The sequence below is a fragment of the Pholis gunnellus genome (assembly GCF_910591455.1).
Source record: "Pholis gunnellus genome assembly, chromosome: 19".
Taxonomy (NCBI): domain Eukaryota; kingdom Metazoa; phylum Chordata; class Actinopteri; order Perciformes; family Pholidae; genus Pholis; species Pholis gunnellus.
The window spans coordinates 20046079-20067833 of NC_136546.1; the positions used below are offsets into that span (position 1 = coordinate 20046079).

At 40.2% G+C, this 21755-nt stretch overlaps 2 protein-coding genes across 2 annotated transcripts in view; one reads left to right on the plus strand and one right to left on the minus strand.

Annotated features, from left to right (window-relative positions):
* Nucleotides 1-8576: 8576 nt before the first annotated feature.
* Nucleotides 8577-10359, plus strand: nkx2.4b (NK2 homeobox 4b; the record flags this gene model as incomplete). Its single annotated transcript, XM_079179845.1, has 2 exons — nucleotides 8577-9054; nucleotides 9671-10359. The coding sequence occupies 2 exons, from the start codon at nucleotides 8577-8579 to the stop codon at nucleotides 10357-10359; spliced, it is 1167 nt and encodes a 388-aa protein (XP_079035971.1).
* Nucleotides 10360-11176: 817 nt separating this feature from the next.
* xrn2 (5'-3' exoribonuclease 2) overlaps nucleotides 11177-21755 on the minus strand; it is a 31866-nt gene continuing 21287 nt past the window's right edge. The window contains 5 exon segments of the mRNA XM_079179983.1: nucleotides 11177-11507; nucleotides 13577-13702; nucleotides 13704-13833; nucleotides 15440-15500; nucleotides 20758-20873. Coding sequence (XP_079036109.1) covers nucleotides 11445-11507; nucleotides 13577-13702; nucleotides 13704-13833; nucleotides 15440-15500; nucleotides 20758-20873 — 496 coding nt within the window. The 3' untranslated portion in view covers nucleotides 11177-11444.

The window sequence follows — 21755 nt, forward strand, 5'->3', positions numbered from 1 at the left end:
CGAGAGCACCAAACGTGGATTCATCCGCCACTGAAAATAGTCCCAAAACATATATTTTATGTTTTATGAATACATTCTATATAAAAAGCTTCAGTTTCCAGTTTCAGTCCATCCAGACATTTAAAAACAGGTGTGTGTGTGTGTGTGTGTGTGTGTGTGTGTGTGTGTGTGTGTGTGTGTGTGTGTGTGTGTGTGTGTGTGTGTGTGTGTTCACTAACCTGAAGAAGGCGATCTCCTGCCGTGTGATGAAGAACACTCACAGGAAGTTTGACTCTTCTGATGGATTTTTTCTCCACTTGGAAGAATCTTCACCTCCACCTGAGAACCTCTCAGCGCTCAGGTGAGTTATGACGTCATCACAGTCCAGCTCATCACCGCCTCCTGCTGGCCTGGAGGGGAAGTGCTCCGACACAAACAGACTCGAGCTGCGTTCCAGATTTCATACAAAAAGATTTCATATTGTTTTATGCAGAATTCAAACTACTTCCTCTTAACATGGCACCTTCAACTTTGACCCTCTTGCTCATGTATCTGCTGCGCAAAGGATTGTGGGTGGAAACCGTAGACTGTATATAAGAAGTGGACGCAGTCACCCATTGAAGCCTCGACTTTGGCAATTTTAAGCCGTCTCCATCTTTTGTTTTGCAACCAGTCAACAGGAAGTGACCATGTTGACACCTGGTATGGACGTTTTCTCTAAATGAGCTTTTTCTCAGACTCAGTAGCTCTTTATTGTTTGACAGTATTTTCTGGTTTATGGTGTGATTAAATAGAGATATTTCATAACACCTCTGACTCTAATATGTCAACATGAAGCAGGACGTTTGACCCGGCAGGCTTTATCTAATGTTAGCACAGCTTTGATAAGATAATGCGCCATCTGTATATTTAAAAGTAGAATCTCAGAAAACTTGTAATAATAATAAATAAGTACAACTGTACTTTTTAATGTATAAAGACACTAAAGGAGGGTGGAACAATACCACAGTAAATCAGCACCAATGACAATATAAATGATATTCAACAAATTAAAATTACAACAATTAGTTTCAAAACAGAAAAAAACCTGAAATTTAAAAGAAAAAAGAAGCACAGACTGACCTCACGATGGCGCTCTGGAGACACACACACACACACACACACACACACACACACACACACACACACACACACACACACACACACACACACACACACACACACACACACACACACACACACACACACACACACACACACACCAGCTCTGTCACCACGGGTCTTAAGGCGAGTGCGTGGGACAGACAGACTAACAGGTTTGACCTGAGAGCGCGGGCGGGTGAATATGGGTGAAGTAGATCAGCTGCGTATGTAGGAGCCTGACAGACCGTGTAGTGTTCTGTAAGTGAGAATCTTGAAGTGGATCCTAAATGCTCCAGGGAGCCAGTGGAGAGATCGGAGTACGGGGCTGATGTGAGACCGTCGATTTGTCCCGGTGAGTAATCTGCCGGCAGCGTTTCGGATGACCTGCAAACGGTTAAGAGCAGATACACTGAGTGATGAGAAAAGTGTGTTACAGTAGTCGATGCGTGAAGAGATGAAGGTGTGTGTATAATCATCTCTAGTTCAGCTGTTGATGCTACAGATCTCAGTTTACTGATCTTTCTTAGGTGGATGAAACAGGATCTGGACCGCTGCTTAACGTGGGGGTCAAACGACACCGATTGGTGAAATATTATCCCCAGATCAGCAGGTTGAAGTGGGCAGCAGAGGAGAGAGGACCAAGACTCTGCTGCTTTGATTTTGAACCGTTTAATAAGAAGTAAGCACCTCAAAGTGTAATGCTGTGGTAAAGGTCAGATATGTTGAGCTCTGGTTTATTGAGTAAATCAAAATGTTACATTTCTGTTTCACACCTCAAGCTAATAAAAGACATTGTTGTAAAAGTTTCAAGATGATTGTTCTCTGCAGGCGTACATAGTGAGGAGCTAATGAAGAATTCTCATTGCTGTGATGAGCGATTAGAGCATTAATTCAACATACATGTTCTGAATGAAATCAATGATGTCGGACATTTTCACTACTGTTAAACCACCTTTTATATTTTCATATGTATCCTCCTCGTGCTCATGTTTGGGGGGCAGCACACAGTTCATGAGGTAATGGGTTGAGACCGAGGCGTAATTGTGGAGTCAGATCCAGTTCATCCTCTGAAACTCCAGGTGGAGAAGTGAAACGAAAGTTCTGCAGGAGGCTGGTGAAGAAGATGAAGAGCTCCATCCTGGTCAAACTCTCTCCGGGACAAGCTCGGCGACCTGCGAGAGAGAACAAAGGAAAGGCTTCAGGTCATCTGCAAGTAAACTAACACTTAACAGCAAGTTACCCCTCAGCTCACAAACCTGCAGAAAAAGGCATGAAGGCTTCTCGCTTGATGAACCTTTGGGGCAAGTCTCTGTGTCTCATGGATGACAGCGTTGGTGAAGTGCAGGTTCTTCCTGTCCTCCGCCTGCACTTGACGACTTCCTATCAGCCTGTTCAGCTCCTCCTGGACCTGGTCTGGAAGAAGGTTTTTGTTTCAAAGAGACAATTCAATAGTGTAGCTTTGACTGTATGTCTTTCTGTGAAAGTTGTGCCTTACCTTGTTTTCCATAATCAGATATTAGCGTTATCTTTCTTAGCATTCAGCTCAAGGCACTACTGGGCCCAAGTTAGTCTCAGTGACCACAACAGTGGTTTAGGTGTGTATTTACACCTGTTGGTTCGTGTCCGGAGCTCCTCACACGTAGTTCTTTTCCTGCCTCCCTATCCGGGTCTATTTTTGCCGTCTCAAGTTGTTTCTTTGAAGCATGAAATTCAATGATAGCAGATCTAACATCTCCTGACTCTTCACAAAGCTTACTGCACTGATGAAATACACTTCCTTCTGCCTTTAGCTTTGTGAGTGTTTGGGTCAAGTCTCTTAAAGATGGGAGGGGCCCATGGTTTACAAACCTCCAACCAACAAATGAGCCGAACGAGTTTCTGTCCTGACCCCTGACCCCCCCCCCCCCCCCGTGATTCCATCCACAAGCTCCAGATCATCGTCTGGTTCATCTTCTCCCCGACCTACAGGCACAAACTAGAATCTGCAACGCCTGGTGAAGACTGTGAGGAGATGGACCAACGAGGCAGAGCTGGAGCTACAGTCCTGCTTTGAGTGTTTCTGAGGCTGCTGCTACAGACCTGGATGAGCTCACCGACACCGTGACATCGTACATCCGTTTTTGAGAGGACACGCGTGTGTGCCGACTAAAACCTTCTGCACATACAACAATAAACCTGGTTTACTGCAGGACTCAGGCAGCTTCGATGGGAAAAGGAGGCGGCCTCCAGAAACACTGACGAGCTGGAAGACAGGTTTTCAGCCAACGACCCCTCGTCAGTGTGACCAACTACAAGATTAGGACACATTGTAGTTCAAGAGACATTTTAGTTGTAGTCCTCCCTCACTTACAGGTGGTCCTCAAAGATAATTATGCAGCTTCTTCATTATAATGATTATGAAATATTCATGTGACTGAAACAGTTCTGAGGAACATCATGAGAAAGTAAAGTAGGTCGGGAGGACTCTGTACGGAAGCCCTGAGGGGCCAGTGCGGAAAAATACATGATCTATTTCCTAAGTCTGATTTAAATTGTTTTTCTCGGTTTAAAAAATGTTTTGTCAAATAACATTATTTACTGTTATTTTCAAACAACAAAACAAAATAAATCAACTTAAACAACAGAGGAAGGTAGTCGAGCATAAACACATGTCCTTGACAAAACAAAAAGAAAAAAGGAAATGAATATATAAAAACACAAATTAAAATGAATTACATGGAATGCGTACTGCGCAAATCAAGCACAACCAGGATCCTCTTTCTAAAGGCCTGATGAACACAGTTGAAGCACTTTTTCAATAAAAATGTTTTTAATAGATTTAAAGAAGACCAACTGATCCTGTTGACCCAGAGCAGCGTCAGTCTGTCGGAGAGGTTTTGTTTCCTGAAACCGAACTTGATTTGTTTTAACGTAATGTTGCTCTGAAAAATAAAGTAGTTCCAAGCGACACAAAAAAAACACGAAACCGATAGATTGACCTGCTGTGACGAAGTTATTCTCAGAAAAAACTAAACTCTTGAGTAAACACACCGATGTGCAAATTAATCGTACAAGTGTGTAAAGTTTGTTATCTTTTCTTTCATCTGTGAATCAAATGGGAATATATCGTCAGTGTGAAGTGTTTGTTGTTCTAATACACGTTTTGGCCACAAGAGGCGGACGTGCACCACTCCCTCAGGTTCTAAACGGGACTAAAAACACGTTTCCTTCCAGGTGAGCTTTAATTTACATCATTTGGAAACACACATTAGATTTACCTCGTGTTTTAAAGTACATGGAGAAATGTTACCGTTTTTTCCACCCGTTTCAAATATCAACTTTTTCTGAAGGAATTTGGAAAATCATTCGGGCAAAACCAGAATTCAAATCTTCTGGGCTTCCGTACCGGAAAAACTGTTAAAAACATTTTCAAACAATTTTCTCAATTAAGAGGAACATTTTGTAGAAATACACAAAGTTAGATTTAGTTGTTAAAGTCGACTTTTAAACTGTTAAATTATTCTCCCTCTGATTTACAATCAACCTCACTTATTTCCATATTTATTATAGTAATAGCTTAATGTCATTTTTGTCCCTTTTCTGGAGTTTTATTATAATAAATGAAAACGTAAAAAGTGTAATAACAGATCAAACACTTGAAATCCAGTTCACAGATGTATTAATAGTGTTTTTAAATGCAGTTAAATTAGTTTGAAATTGTTTGTGTTGAAATGTTTTTATAAAATCCAGCTCAGTGTTTTTATGGGTGTTAAAGTATTTTTCTTCTTGCTGCAAATAAATGAACTTAAACGCGTAAGAATTGATGAAGTCTCATCTTTTTTAAATGATCTTCATTAAAGCATCAGATCCAGAAATCAGTTTGAGGCTCAACGAGTCTCAGACTTCAGAGACGTTCACATTTAAACCAGAGGACGGAGCCGCTTCTTATTATTATATAATACATACACATATATATATTTGATCTTTTACATGTTGAATATTTTCTTTATAACTAGACTTCAGGAGGTAAAAACGGGCTCCAGAGGAACACGAGGAGGTTCAGTTAAGAGTTTAAATAAATTAAATGACTTTAAAAGTCTAAAACACATCTAACCAACCAACAACTCTGAGAAAGATTAGTCAATAAAAACCACAGATATTAAAGAGGATGCATAAAAAATATATATTGGATTTAATATTTTTCTTCATCCAGTTAATTAAAGTTTCTATAAACTATATTTATTCTCCATCATGAAGACCTGAAAAGTCTCCACATTGAAATGAACACAATCTGAAGACGCATTTATTTATTGATGCATCTTAAAGTTTAGTCAAATTTAAACATATTGTGTCTAAAACTGCTGGACTCAGTTAATAAAATAACTTAAATGATATAAAGTAGCAGTTTCAATACGTTTAAGTTAAATCTCATTTAGTCTCATGTAAAGATGAACAAAAACTCACAATACAGTAAAACTTCCTCCATCAGTGATCAATACCTCGACATGAATATTAATACAACATGTAGGATGATATTTAAAGGTTCAAATACAAAATAAACAAACGCACAAACATCCATAATAATAAAATAACTTTAAATATAGACACTGTTTTATTATGATTAGAAATGTCTTTTAGTTCATTATTGTATCTAGAAATAAAAATGTTACATTAGGTTGCGATGGTGATATATATATATACACATATATATATATATATATATATATATATATATACATATATATATATATACATATATATATATACATATATATATATATATATATATATATATACATATATATATACATATACATATATATATACATATATATATATATATATATATATATATACATATACACACACACACACATATATATATATATATATATATACACCTATACACAGTATATGATATAACGGTTTAAAAGCATCATGTATGAGGTAATTTAACAGAAGCAGATGCATTATTAATCCGTTTCATTATTGATCAGAAGAAGAATTAAAAGGCCTTTCAGCTTCACCGTAAACTCATCAGACTAATAAAACTGTAAATAACTTTACAAAGAGCATAAAGTAACTTTAGAGGAACTACTCATTAAGATATAAGAGTTTAAAAAGCCTTTCAGTGTATTCACACTAAACTCACCTCAGATGCTAGTGAGAGAATAATATTAGAACTTTAAAAAGTTTATTTTAAGTCACAAAAAGTCAATAAACAGCAGCAGAGATATTATGAGTCTTTATAATAACACCAGAGACTTTAGGAGTGTTTAAGAACATCAAATATGTCTTAAAACATATTACAAGTTATTTTCTCATAAAACAGGATCTAAGAGAGATTATTATAAAGCATAAAGTAACTAATGCAGATATAAGAAGAGTTTAGAGGCAGCATCAAGTCCTTTATAATTATAAAAGAGATGTAGAATGAATTCACTTTAAACTGATTATAATATATCTATATAATCTATACATATTCTGTTATAGCCTCTATGGATTATATTGTTGTAACATTTGTAAAAAGCTTCTTTAAGTTACATAAAGTTATTAAAGATGAGCAGAGCAACATAATAAATATGTATAATAACAACAGAGACTTTAAACGGAATATTAGATATTAAATAATAAATAAAGGCCTCTGAGCTGTAATTAATTCACCTTTAAACAAACAGCTGGACCACTAAACATCTGTAAATCAGCTCCACGTTAAGTCCGTTTAAGCTGAATTTACTCCCCGGTGTGTCTCCGGTCCGTCGGCCGGTTTCCTCTCTCTCAAAGCCCGCAGCAGCACCTCTGAGCCCCGGGGAGAAGCTCCGCTGAGGTCCCGGTCCCTCCTGCAGCCGAACGGTTCACCGGAGAGACGAAAACAACAAAAAAGTGTTTTTATTCGCTGCAGGCAAATAAACCAGAGAGCGCGCGTGAAGTGACGCGACGCAGCAGGTCAGCAGGTGATTGGCTGCTCGGACTGTTCACGCGGAACCGGAGCAGCGCGTTTTAAAGGTGCATTTTATTTATTTATTTATCTATAGATATATATGTATATATATATTTATTATTAGTTAAAGAGAAACCTGTAAATACACGAAGAGTAAAACGTTTGAACTCCTTCACATTCAGAGGAGGACAAATAATAAATTAAAGTAATTAAATGAACAAAGTCAAAGTCCTGCAGAACTAAAACATTGAGATGAAAGAGGTCTGCTGTGTATTTTTGGATGGATGTCTACTTTAATTAAGCGAGTTTTAACATGTCAGTAACTTATTTTAAACTTGTAGCTCCGTCCCAAAAAGTATCTCTAAATAAATGAATAATAAAAGAGAAAACATGATTTGGAGGTTTGAATCTTTAAAAAGTTATTTTAAATATAAATGACTTAATTTCTACTTTTGTTAGAATTATATAGACATGTTGAAAATAAATAGAACATTTATAATAAATGATTATAAATGAATAAAGTAGAGCTAAATAAAGAGTAATAAATAGTAATATAATATCTGTGATTTAATGATAAAAACACTGATTTAAGTGAAACAAACAAAGTACAAAGAATTAAAAATGTCTTAAAACATTTATCTTCACAATCAGTAAAGAGAAAATAAAGTTTATGTTCAGGATCATTTACAGAAAACAGCTGTTTGTTAAATCACTTAAAATAACTTCATTCATTCAACTCAATAACTGCAATAAAGGAAAATCTAAACTTAAACTTTGTGTCGAGTTAGAAGAGAAAACTGCAGCTTTCCTTCAGATCAGCTCGTGCAAATGAAACAAACAGACCTGAACACGCGCATGCGCGCACACAATATATATATATATATATATATATATATATATATATATATATATACACACACACACACAAAAAGAAAGACAGGTGTTACAAGTTACGACAGAGGGTCAAGTGGTCAAAATAAAACGGAAAGTTTTGGAGAAACAGTTTGAACAAAAGGTTTTCCAACATGTAAATAAAGTAAAATATGAATCTTCAAAGCTGCTAATATTAATCTAATAATAAGGTGTACATTTTAAGAGCTGATTATTCATGATTTTATTTATACTAGTCTGTTTAAAAAGAGTAAATTCAGCGGAAAGTGAAGCTCGACTGAGACTTGAAACCATTTGTGCCTCCGCACTTCTCGTTCGGGTCAAACCTTCATGAGAAAGTAGGTCCAAACTGTTCTCTCCACTTACCTCCGTGATGTCAACTTGCCTTTTGTTGGCTGCATGTGTCCGCGTCGCTCCGCCCCTCCGTGTGTGTGTGTGTGTGTGTGTTGGGAGTCTCCGGTCCGGCGGGATAAGGACTCAACTCGTCTCCTTCCTTTGCAGCCGATCAGCTGGACTTGTTTCCTGCAGGGAGATCGGACGAGTGCACGCAGCCGGAGGGAGGGAGGGGGACGCAGGCAGAGAGCTGCCGGACATACCCGGAGACCACGAGCCAGCCAGAAGCACAGCGGGGGGCGTCCGCACCATGTCCTTCAGCCCAAAGCACTCCACCCCCTTCTCAGTCACCGACATTTTGAGCCCGATGGAGGACAGCTACCGGAGGTTCGGAGGCATGGATCCCGGGTCCCAGCTGGGCGCCTACCGGCAGCAGCAGGTCTCTCAGCCCGGTACGCAGCATCATCAGCACCAATCGGCGCAGCAGCAGCCGCCTCATCTCCATCACCATCACCACCATCATCACCATCACCACCTGTCCTCCGCCTCTTCATCCTCATCCTCCTCCTCTTCCTCAGCAGCAGCAGCCGCAGCCGCTCTGGGACCCGGAGGGCCCTACCAGCACCACCACCACCATGTGCCCCACGGGGTGCCGCAGTTCTCCGGGCCCGTCGGAGGGTTCTGCAACGGCGGCATCGGGAACGTCGGAGACCTGCCGTCCTACCAGGAGACGGTGAGGAGCGGAGGAGCGGCGTGGTACGGAAACCCGGAGCCCAGATACCCGACATGTAAGAGGGGCTTCAACTAAAAGTTTAAATATGAGAAGTTTAAATGAAATGAGGAAACCTGAGCTGGTTGACGGAAAATAACGCGAAATGAGAATAAAGTGATATTTTACTGTTTATTTTAGGGCACCTTCATTTCTACTATTATCTCCATTTATTAAGACATCAAACCTTCTCACAATTAAATTAAGTCACTTTAAAACACTTAAATATTAAAGTTTAATAGTTAAAGGGTCTAGATTAAATAACGTAACAGCATTTTGAATCATCATAAAGTGACCACAAAGAGTTAATAGTCCTCAATAATTACTTTAAATGTCTGAACTCTCATAATAAACATTCATATAATAATAATTAGCCCTTACTTTTACTTTAACGGATTTATAAAAGAAAAATAAACAGTAAGCTTATAGAATTTAAAGCAAGATGTTTTGCCGTTTCCACTTATTGAATATTTTTTATTTCTTATTTTAATTTTTTTTTTTAACAAAACATTATTCATCAAGGCCGTAATGTTCGCCGAGTTAAATCTATAAATGTACTTAATTATTTAACATAATTAATCAGAGACTTAGTTTTATTTGTTTGTTTTTATCCAAACGATGATTTCTCCGCTAAGTTTCCAGATTCATGGGCCCGTCCTCCGGGATGAACATGTCCGGGATGGTGGGCAGCTTGGCCGGGATGGACTCCGCCAAGTCCATGGTGACGATGCACGCAGCGCCGCGGAGGAAGCGGCGCGTGCTCTTCTCGCAGGCGCAGGTGTACGAGCTGGAGCGGCGCTTCAAGCAGCAGAAGTACCTTTCGGCCCCGGAGAGGGAGCACCTGGCCGGGCTGATCCACCTCAGCCCGAACCAGGTGAAGATCTGGTTCCAGAACCACCGCTACAAGCTGAAGCGGCAGTCCAAGGACAAGCAGCCGCTGCAGCAAGACGGAGGCAGCGGCGGAGGAGGAAGCGGTGGTGGAGGAGGAAGCCTGTGCGCGACGACCCACCACCGCTCCTCCTCCTCCGTGTCCCCGGTGCTCTCCAAGAACGGCAAGGGCTGCCGGAACGACTCCAGTAGCTCCAACCAGACCGGGAACCGACAGAGCAGCTCGGGGGAGGTCATGGCGGTGACCCCGCAGCAGCAGCAGGTGAACCAGCAGCAGGTGAACCAGCTGTCGTCCACCGAGGAGCTGGACGATTTGTCCCCGAGTCCGCCGCTGGGACTGCACGGTCAGATCAACATGACGCAGACGGACGCGGCGCTAATCGAGTACACAAACAGCATGATCGGCTCCAATTTACTGTACGGGAGAACTTGGTAGGGACACCGGGAGGACGGTACGGGAGCGGGCCTGTGGGGACCTCATTCTCGGGTTGGATTCTTTTATTTTTAGGAGAACCGGCTGGAGGACAAAAACAAGCACCACTATTTTGTATTTTCTTTCCCTGCGTAAAGTTCTGGTTCCTTTACGCACACAGGGACTCAAGAGACACTCGGTGGTTTTGAGCAACAAGGTGCAAACATAAAACTGTATATTAGATCCTGCTCGGAGTGTTAATAATGTATTTTCTTCTTCTTCAAAACGAAATATTTGTCTTTTTTTGTAAGCTGCTGCGTTTAAACCATGAAATCTGACTCGAGGGTCTTCAGGATGAGGCACGCGCACCGTGCTTCCCGTTCATCTACACCACTAATTAAATTATTGCAGGTTTCATATATATATATCTATAGATATATAAAGTCAATACAAAGTGAAGCAATAGAGGCGGGAACAATAATCTACATCGTTTCTCTGTTTGGAATTAAACGAACTGAGAAATATTTTCATTGGAGGTAAATCAGTAAATATTCTTTTGTCACAACTTCTTTCCAGTATATTGAATAAATGATATTTTCATTTTGGACATTCCGATTCTTTTTTATTTTTGTGGACTTTTACAATGTTTTTAAAATGATATTTGGAGCAATAACAATAATTATTATTTAAATGAGGCGGAATATAAACCTGCAGGTAAAAGAAATCTTTATTCTATCGGGAGTTTTAATAAAAATAAGTGACTTTAAAAGTGTTTTTGTTTAATTTAAAGACAATTAATGAATAGATGAGATCGTTCCTGTATAGAAATATAATCCCAACATCACTATTATTCTTTTATTTCACATGTTTTTGAACACGTTGGAGAAAATAAAGGCATTGGGACTCTTTGTCCTCGACACACTTGTGTTTTACAAGTTTTACAGGTTCTGTCTTAAAAATCACAAGTTACACAATACATCGGTTTGTAGGTTCAATATTAAAGGAAAAGAAACACGAATTCAATTGTAAAAGAAGACAATAAAATGAAAGAAAAAATAAAGACATGTCCGTCATAACCCCCCCCATGAAAGTCCAACATTACTTTGAGTTTAATTCCAGTTGTATCTTCTGGATGGAGGAGGAGCCGGGTAACCTCGGCCAGAGCTGTAGCCCTGAAACACACACACATTATGAAGTTACACTTTAAATATAGTCACACAAATACATTATTATATTGAAAATATATAAATGTGATTCAGTTCATTTCATTTATAGAGATTTGACAGTTTTTAAATAGTTTATTTCTCATTTTCTTTCAGGAATCGACACGTTTTCTTCACATGGATGAAAGATGTATAAATTAATAAATGTATCTTTTATTTAACCTCAACGGTTCCATAAAGATACATTCTCTACAGTCAGGGAGTCAAATCATTTAAACGACATCCATCAAATCGAAAAACAAAAAACGTTTTATGTTGAAAAAATAGAAAAGACATTTGGAGTTCGTGTGTCAGGAGAGCAGGTTTCTGTTTTATACATTCAGGATTTAACACTTTAATCACATTTAACTACAGATTTTAAAAAGTTTTATTTTGTCAATTGTTTAATTAGTTTTACATTTTCTGATGATGAAATAATCTGATTTATGTTTTCTGTTAGTGCCCAAAGATTATATTTCGTGTGACGAGGAGAAATGTAAGAAATGTTGTGATCGGTCTAAAGTCTTTAGATTACAAATGAAGAAAAACACGAAGATTGTGTTTATTAAATATCTTTTACACATTATTCTTTTTACACTGCATACGTGTGCATATATCATTAATAATCAACTTGTTATTACTTCATTAGATATTAAAGTTTATGAATATTTCTTTTTAGATTTGAGCTTTGACAACATTAAAGAAAAGTTGAGGACAAAACGAAGTTCAAACCTCTGACAGTGAATTCCATTTACCTCCATTGATTTTGGGAAGAAATGTCAGAAATATAGAAGAAATGGATAGAAATCACCGGTGTTTATTTAATGCGACGGATTAAAGTCACTGATCGATGTTTATATTTATATTTCAAACACTGAACTTTCTCTTTGTCACTTTTTAAAAAAGTTTAAAGTTCGTTTTTTTCTCATTTCATTTAATTTAATGAACTGATGACGTGCACTGAAACCTGTTTAAGCTGCTTTGTTTCAATGTTAAAACAGTTTCTTTAAAAAAAAGAAGCTGTCGACCAATCAGAAGACAGCGTCGATTCAAAATGTTCTGTTTAAGGAGTTTCAGTGAATCTCATGAAGATTCTAAATTTTAAAAAAAAGGAAAAATATTAGTGAATAACGGAGCAGAAACAATTAGTCGATTGATTGTTAATCGTCAACAATTTGTAATATTTGGATTTGATGCTCTTCTGTTTCACATGATTATACTGTAAACTGAGTAGTTCTTGTCTTTTATAAACTGTTAATTAATTGATTAAACTAAAAAAAATAATGGATGAATAAAATCAGTAGGCAAAAATATTCAGACTTCAAAAACTGTTTAAAACTAACTTTACATCAACATCCTAATCAGCTGATGAAGAATCCAAAAAAAAAAACAGGATAAAAATGTAAGATTGCGAACAACAATTCCCGCTAACAAGTGACACGATCGTCTCAGGAGTTTCATTGGTTGGTTGGTTTAAAACTGGTTCAGCGTCATCGGCCAATCAGATGGTTCTGGCTCCATAAATCACAGCCTGAACTTCAAAACTTCATCTCTTTACAACTATTAAAGGTTTTAAGTTTACGCCACACGTTGAAGATGAAACTGTGACTCCGCCCCTCAGCACCATCAACCAATCTAGGCCTTTAGTTTACTTTCTTTTGTAGAGAAATAGGGACACGAAACAGCAAAATGTGCACAATAAAATAAATATATATAAAAAACAGCTTCATTATTTTTTATATTGAATTATTATTGAATTGATAACATTTTAAATATTGCTGTAACAGTCGGAACCAGAAGAGCATCTGTTTTAGAGACGACAGTGAAGCAAAATGAAGTCGTTTTGACTCGGGGGTGAAAAGTTTTTTGTATTTTAATAAAACAAAAAACTACGAAGAATTTAGTTCCATTACTGTTAAAAGCTTTTATTTGACATTTCCAGCGTTAAGCCGACTTACGTCTGCTTTAAAACGACTCGACGAGGCTACTTTAAAAACCCTCAGCTTGGTTTTAACAAGTTCTGGACGAGGCCTCCCTACCTGGTGCTGTTGTCCCCGGTTGTCTCTGCGGTCGTCTTTACGATCTCGCCATTCGTCTCTGCGGTTATCGAACCGTTGCTGGTAGCCGCCCGTCGGCGCCGATGATGCCGGCGCTCCGGCTGGAGCCGCCGGCGCCCCTCCCCCCCCCCCCTCCTCCTCCTCCTCCACGGTTCGCGTTCTGCTGATACGCCGACGGCTGAGACTGAGCGGCACGATCCCAACCGTGACCTCCTCGACCTCCGTACGACTGCTGCTGTCTGGAGACGACGACATTAAACAGTTTAATACACTGATAGCAACGTCTAATCAATACAGATGTTATGAGAGAAGAGGATGTAAAGACCTTGGAGGAGGAAGAGGAAGAAGAACAAAATGGGGAGGAAGAGGAATAAGAGGAAGATGGCGAGGAAGAAGAAGAAGAGGAAGAAGAAAAGGAAGAAGACGAGGAACAGGAAGAAGAAGAAGAACATCCCAGAATCTGTCGATGCTTCATCTTCGGTTCGGAAGCACAAAATAACTTCATTATATCAAATTTATCTTATTTATTTAAAGCAGTTTTAAATCTAAAAGTGACGTCATTAAACCGTTTAATCCAGCGTGGATTAACGGAGGTTTGGGTTCATGTGTAATCAATCAAAGGCTCGACTTGTTCATCTATACTAGATAATAGAACGCTGCTTAAAGAAGTCATTTGTTTTCTCTTTTATGAAGTTTAATCAGCAGATTCATTAATTATTAATTGTGAGCTGCAGCTCTTATAAACACAAATAAATAAATAAAATACAGTTTAAATGGATCAAAAGTGATGTTTTAGTTCAGACATTCAGAGCAAACTTGTTATTTCTGTAACTTTTGTCCTGAACTTTATAATAAATGAAACAGGACTTCTGGAGTTCAGATGATGAACGTCCAGACCTTCTGAGGCGAGGCGGCCTTTGACCTCCCTAAAGTCGCCGCCGGCCGGGCGTTTACCTCCGGACGGCGATGAAGAGCTCGTCTCCTCTCCGGTGACTCGACACGAAAGAGCCGAGTGTGAAACGGAGCGGATTCGCATACGGAGCGGATCCTCAGCGGCGCGTCCGTGGGACCGAGCGGAGAGTCGGAGCAACAATGCGTCAAAGCAACAGTGATATTAAAAGTCTCAGTAACAAAAGAAGAAGAGAAGGAACTTCACCCCCCCTCATCCCCCCATCCCTCATTACTGAACCATGTCACACTCTGGACCAGAGCCGGACTAAACCGGTAATCCCCTCTCCTCTAAAGTTCCTCCCCTGCATTTCATTTATTTGGTCCGGTTCCCGAGTAGTTTAAAGAAACTGTTTCTTCAGTCGCTGCTTAATAACTACTGACCCGAGGTGACTCGGAGCCACAATGGGCCTGAAAAGTTGAACTGGAGAACCTGATTAGGAACTTGTGAGGAGGAGGAAGGTCTGGAGCCAGAATCAACCAACAGCATTAGTGATGCCTCATTAAGCTGCACAAACCTCCTCGAGAGAAATTAGTTTTAGAGCGACGGAGGAAAAAAAAACACCCTGATGGAGGAAGGCTGGAAAAAACCAGAGCCGTGGCACCTTTAACGCACCGTGATCGTACAAAAACGGAGGGAAGTTTGAGGAAAAGGATGTTAAATTACATCAAAAGACACAAAATGAAACCAACTTTCAACGGAGAGGTCGATAAAGACCTTGGCTGACACAGTAATAAAGATTAAATCCTAGTTTTTGTGTTAAAAAGGATGAAAACATAAGTCTCTTTACTTTTTCTTTCTTTAAATAAAGAGTTGTAAATTCCAGCGACTAACCAGAAAACCCCCAAAAAACCACATTGATTTCCCCATGAAGCAGACAAACCGGCCCGACTCACCTTGGATACTGGGACTGCTGGTAGGACGGAGGCGCTCCCAGTAAACTGTTGTGCCGGGATTCTACGGAGGACAAAAGACGACATCGGTCACGAACGTTTGAAGAGGAAAAAAAAAGGACGAGAGGACGGCAATCCGTCCTGAATTTAACCTTTTATTAATGGAAGATAACACAGGCGAAAAAACATGAAACTTCCAAAGTTGATTAATTTAAGAACATTATTTCTTCTATTGAAGTATTTCTGTGAATGTTATGTTTAAATATGCAAATGAGGAATTATCCAACGATAACTTTTGGTTGATTGAGCAGAAATCTACAGACGCAAATAGACGAAGTCGTAAAATAAACAGCTGATTGTGTGTTTTGGATGTTTTCTTTCCACTAGTCTGAAAGAAAAGACGCGTTTAGGAAGTAAAATAAGACTTGAAGCTGTGAAACTGACGCCTCTCCTTAATAATACATTATGAAACCATCCGTACGGAGCAGGTCGTCTGTTTTACGTCAAACTTTAACGTGTGCGTTTACTTTAAAAACTCAACAGGGTCATCATAAAATAAAAAGGAGAAACACTGAAGAAAATCCTCCAGTTTCATTGTTTAGAAGCCAAAAAAAACCCCGAACATGGAGACTAATTAACCCGATTCAGGTCCGCTTTCACCTTGAAGATTTAATTTAAAAAACACAAACTATTTCATTTGCGTCATGGAGACGGAGCGGCTCGGCCGTCGTGATGAGACGGAGCGGTGTGAAGCGGCTCTGGAGGGGCGGAGGTGGACTCTGAGAGGCGGGTAACGCCACATTTGCATTTTTTTGTTCAGAAAATGAAATAAGCATTCAGGCCGGCAGCATTGTGGACGCCTCAAGTACCCCGGGTCCATCGCTGCAGGCCCTTCACAAAGACACACTTAAAAAAAAAAAACGGGAGCTAACGGCTCCTTCCAGATTCAACGTTGCCACGGCAATGACCAGCTGCGAGAGCCACGGACTTGTTTGTTTATAGGGGGGGGGGGGCTGTTGAGTGGGTCGGCTCAGGGGGGGTGAAGGGTGCTGCGAAACCCCCCCAACCCCCCAAAACAAGGGACCCGGACGCCCAACATTCACAAACCTGGAGGAGAGTTTGATGTGAAAACTGGGAATCGACGGGATCGATGCAGGAGACATGAAGGGGGGGGGAATACTAAATATATCACAACAATACATATTCACAGCTGATTATTATGGGTTACTTTGTCTAACAGAGCAGTTAAGAGCTGGACTAACATACTTTCACATTGTCTTAAGTCAACATATCTTCAGATAAAGAAGCAAAGAAAGAATCTTCTTCTGGTCACCAGACTCCTGTTGCCTCCTTCAGTTAGTTTGTGTTTTTATATCAAACTAAAAACACAGACTACGTGTATAAGTACCTCATAAAAACCGCACTTCAAAGTGTTTCCCATCCACTACTTTTATGCAAATATTAGGAGCTGGTTCATGGAGCTAATTCTCCTGTCGGGTGCCATTAAACCACTGAAGAAGAAGAAGACGACACAAAAACATGCGTTTGTTTCATAAAATAAAACCATTTACCCAGAGGGATGTTGTGTGTAGTTGCAGTACATATGAAATGTGTTATTGTGAGGAAGATTAGTCCAAGTCTTCAGGAGGAGAGCCGGACTTTAAGGCTAATTTTACATCGTGGCTAAACGTTGGAATTTGTGTTAATTGCTAATTAGCTTAGCATGCTAACACGCCGAACTAACGTGATAAAAACATGACGACTGCGAAACACGAACCTGTGAGCATGTTAGCATGCTGACGTTAGCATTTAGCTCAAAGCACCGCGGTGTCCAAATACATCGTAACAAAGAACAAAGTCCAGCATTCGTCGACGTTCTGCGCGTTTGAAGTCTATGCTTTGAAGCTAAAACAGCTGATTTTACATTTGTTAAGACATTTAAAAACTATTTACTGCAAAAACACTAAGTTTACAACATAACGTGCTTCTTAGGACATAAAAACATCTAAAAGCGTCACAGAAATGTGCCACTGAAACGTGTTTTGAACGGGACCCCTCTCCGGTCTACATTAGTATCCTAATGTGCATTTATATTAATTAGTTAGAAATAAAAAGTCACGGCAGGTTTACAGATCTTTTGTGTGAGAGGAACCTCTGAAGATTAAAGCTCATAAAAGACCAAATATCAGGAGTATTATTAACTTTTGGGACTCGTGAAAATGATTAAAATGGAAGAAAACACTGAAATAATCTGTTTTAAGACCCGATAACTTAAAGGAAAAGACTCCACCGGCTCTCGGCTGCTATGAAAAGTAGTAAAACGCACAATTAGCAGCCAGCAGGCGGACGGATCATTTTGTTTTTGTCATTCAGTTTTCATGTTTGATTATCTCTTCACCAACAAACTTTAAGTGGACCACCCAGTGGGGCTCCAATTATAACTCTGCAACACTCTGGTCTTCTTTTTCCACATCGGAAAAAAAAAAGAGAGAATTACAAGTGGACACCTGTCAATCTCCTTAATTAACAATGATCTGAACGTGTATAGACCTCCAGTCTGCGCCGGACAAAAGCCAACAAAGGATTACGCTTTAAATCCTTAAAACACGCTGCGGCCACTGTATTAATGCGGGGGGGGATTACAACCGCGCTAAACAACTAAACGTCTCTCTCCGCCTCTTTTCAATTAGTTCGGCGACTATTTGACTCAGTAAGAAGGAGGACAGTAACTCTTCTGCAGCCGGACGGACTGGAAGCTGCTTCACCGGCCGAAAAACACATTTTAAAAGGAAAATCTGAAGAAAATCATCACAAAGAATCATTTTGATGACACGATACCAGACTTCCAGTGCAAACACTAAACAAACCAAATGTCTAAAAAGAGAGTTTTAAAGGACAGAAGCAGCGGTACATGAACTCTGAGTCAAATCAGGAACCGTCCAATCAAAGAAGCTCTAAGAAGGAGTAAGATTCTACACTTTGGGTTCATTTAGTTTGGTACGTTTTCAGGTCTGAAGTGTTATATTTATGACAAAGACTTTGTTCAAAGCATTCAACATTCAACAAAACTATTAAAACCTCAAACTTCTGAACTAATCTTTAAGTTTAACGTTCCTCTAATACCTTCTGACCTCCGACAGTAAAAAGAGTTTGTTCCCTTTTGAGCTCAAATCAACGCTGGAGTAAAAACACAAAAAGGTGAAAACATCTCCTGTGAGATCGTTCTGAAGTTTTAAAAAGGTTTTTGTGTAAACGCCGTTACCAGCGGGGCCCCGTGTGTCTGCTGACTCCTTGTTATTGAAGTCGGTCTTACGTGCAGCTGTTATCCTGAAGTGGTTTGGGGAGTTCGGAGGCTTATCGGCGACTGTGGCTCGCCGGATGAATCCGTTACTTTGCTGCCCCTTCGGCTCAAATTTTGGTGTCAAAGGCAATAATGGCCGCCAGCAGAGACTCCCCGGCTGGTTATTAAACGGCGGCCGGCACAAAAGGCCCCGCGGCGCGTTTCAGAGGCAGCGTGTGGACACATCACCGCGGGGGGTAGCGGGCGCCGTGAAAAGAGGGAAGTTAACTTTGGTTTCAACCCTCTTCAGAGCGCATCACACACCCAATCAAACGGGATCCTCCCGGATGCTTTTATCAGGGGGGGGGGGGGGGCACTCCAACAGTCTCATTACTGGCCCGGGTCTCCCACAACGCTAATCAGCAACCCCCCCCCCCCACAACCCAAAATCACAAAAGCCCAAAGCCTGCAGTGATTACTGGCCGAGCGGAGGATCGGCCCTGAGAAAGTGTTGTCTGGACAAAAGCGAGCTCTCCGGCCTCCCGCTGCAGGAAAAAGGCCCACTTGTCTGGATAATCACATTCCTACGGACGCCGACGTTATAGTTGGTTAAGTCCAGATTTCACCGTCAATGTTCAGCAGAAATCCTGAAGTCAAAAGTCTCTAAAAGACCCGATTATAGTTTAAAAAAATCATTTAAAACCAAAACTGAGCCGGTGAAGTTATTGTTCTTAGAGAAAGTCAGAAGTTTACAACTTCAAACGGACAGAAATCTATAGAAATCATGGAGTCAATAGCTTTAGAAGACGTGATGACGTGACCAAAACTAAGCATTTGACCGTCATGGCTGGAGGAAAAACTCAAAGGTTTACAACTTTAAACGGACATAAATGTGCAGAAATCCTGAAGTCAAAAGCTCTAAAAGAACTGAAGATAGTTAAAAAATATCATTTTAAACCAACACTGAGCCGGTGAGCGTCGACGTGGAGGAAAGTCAAAGGTTTACAACTTCAAACGGTCAAAAATCAGCAGAATTCAAATCAGTGCTACACTAAAAAAAACAGAAAGAAAGAACGAACTGCATTTCAGCTCCAGGTGCTCGATATTATAAACCTGAGATCATAAAAGCCACACTGGACATTTACAAAGATTCTTCTTTGTTGAGAGCAATAATTTCCCCAACGATGATGGAAAAAATATAGAGAAAGGAAATCCTGCGCCGCTAATTGGCAAGTTTACCGTTAAGAACGAGCGGCAGAGGCCAGGGGGGGGGGGCTGCTGCCGCAATCTGGAGGAGCCAAAAAAAATCCATTTGCATCAAGTGGCACCAAGAATAGCTGCGACTCCCCCGCACGCCATCAGCGGGCAGATGAGATTATTCATCTACTTGCAAATTGGCACATCAAAGTCACACCGGAGGAGAGAGCTGGCAGAGGGGGCCGGGGGGGCCACAGCGTGGACAAAGTGAAATAAAAAATCTATTTATCTTCATCATGTTTGAGACGATGTTTGAAACAACTACTCTGTAGAACCTGCTTCTTCATAACAAACAAGATAAATACAAACAAAACGTATCCATAGTTTCAGAATGCATTGTTAAACCTAGAGGAGAAGTTTGACTGTTTATTTATTGCTCAGTTTTGTTCTCATCACTTCCTTCATGCCAATCATTTTAGTCTGAGTAACGTAAAGCTGCATTCTCTCTAGTGTCCACCAGGGGGCGACTCCTCTGGTTGTATAGAAGTCTATGAGAAAATGACTCTACTTCTCTCTTGATTTATTACCTCAGTAAACATTGTAAACATGAGTTTATGGTCTCAATCTCTAGTTTCAAGTCTTCTTCAATACAGCATGATGTTCATTTAGTAAATGATGATCCATTTAGAGTCAAACAGACCATAAAGCAGGGGATGCTTTAGGGGCGGGGCTACACAGTGATTGACAGGTCTCTACCAGAGACGTGTACTGGAACTAATGAATGAGTTAGCGTGTGTTAGCCTGTGTTAGCGTGAGTTGGCGTGAGTTGGCGAGCGTTTCTTACGTTGGAACGACTGGTGGCCTCCGCTGTGTGCACCGCGGTAGCTCCCTTGTTGGTACATGTTGGGCGGGGGGGCGTTGCTGTACTGTCCTCCACCTCGGTTTCTGTTCACACTGTGACTGAAGGAAGAGAACGGTGTGATGTAAGAATCTGAGTTACAACAACAACAACAACAACAACAACCAACTTGTTGGCCACAAACTCAAACAAGCTCACAGGAAGTCCTGTTTTAGCAATACTAATATAATACTCTTATCTGTACTTTTTCATTACTTAATAGCAATTTAATATATTATTTAATAACAGCATTAGAATTTATTCATATTTTGAAACATGAATTATTCTCGAGCAGCAACAGTCATGTTTACAGCAGCAAAGTCACTGTTTGAAGTCTGTAATAACATAATATATACGAGTCAAAGCTCATGTTGTGTTTGTCAGATCTCGTCAGAGGTGAACAACACAGGCTGTGGAATCAAAGCAACAGAAAAGACCCTTTTGATAATGATCCTCCAGCTTTTCTGAGCAGCTGCCTGTTTGGCCCCATCGAGGCACATAACTGCCGGAATTAACGACTTCGTTTAGCAAGAAAAGAAGAAGAAGAAGAAGAAAATTGGAATACATTCCGTTTCTTCAAATCCGCGCGTAATTAATTCCACAGTCGGACCGAGCCAGATGTTCAATTATTCACATTTCCTTGATGATAATATCAACGTGTGGAGGAGAGAGCTTAGATCATAATCAAGGATGGCTGGTTAATGGGCAGCGACGGACACATTTTCCATTTTAAAACACTGTAACTGTGAATACTGAGTCACTGCAGAATCAGCAGTCATTGTTTAACGCCGTGAAATGATATCAGCGCACGCTGCAGGGCGGTTCACAGGCAGCTGTGAGGGGAGGACAAACGGTAAAAGTTACAAATTATTTCATAAACCGTCTCTTTAGATGTGACGATTCAAACGAGGAGGACAAAGAAACTACTTTTTGTGTTTTTCTTC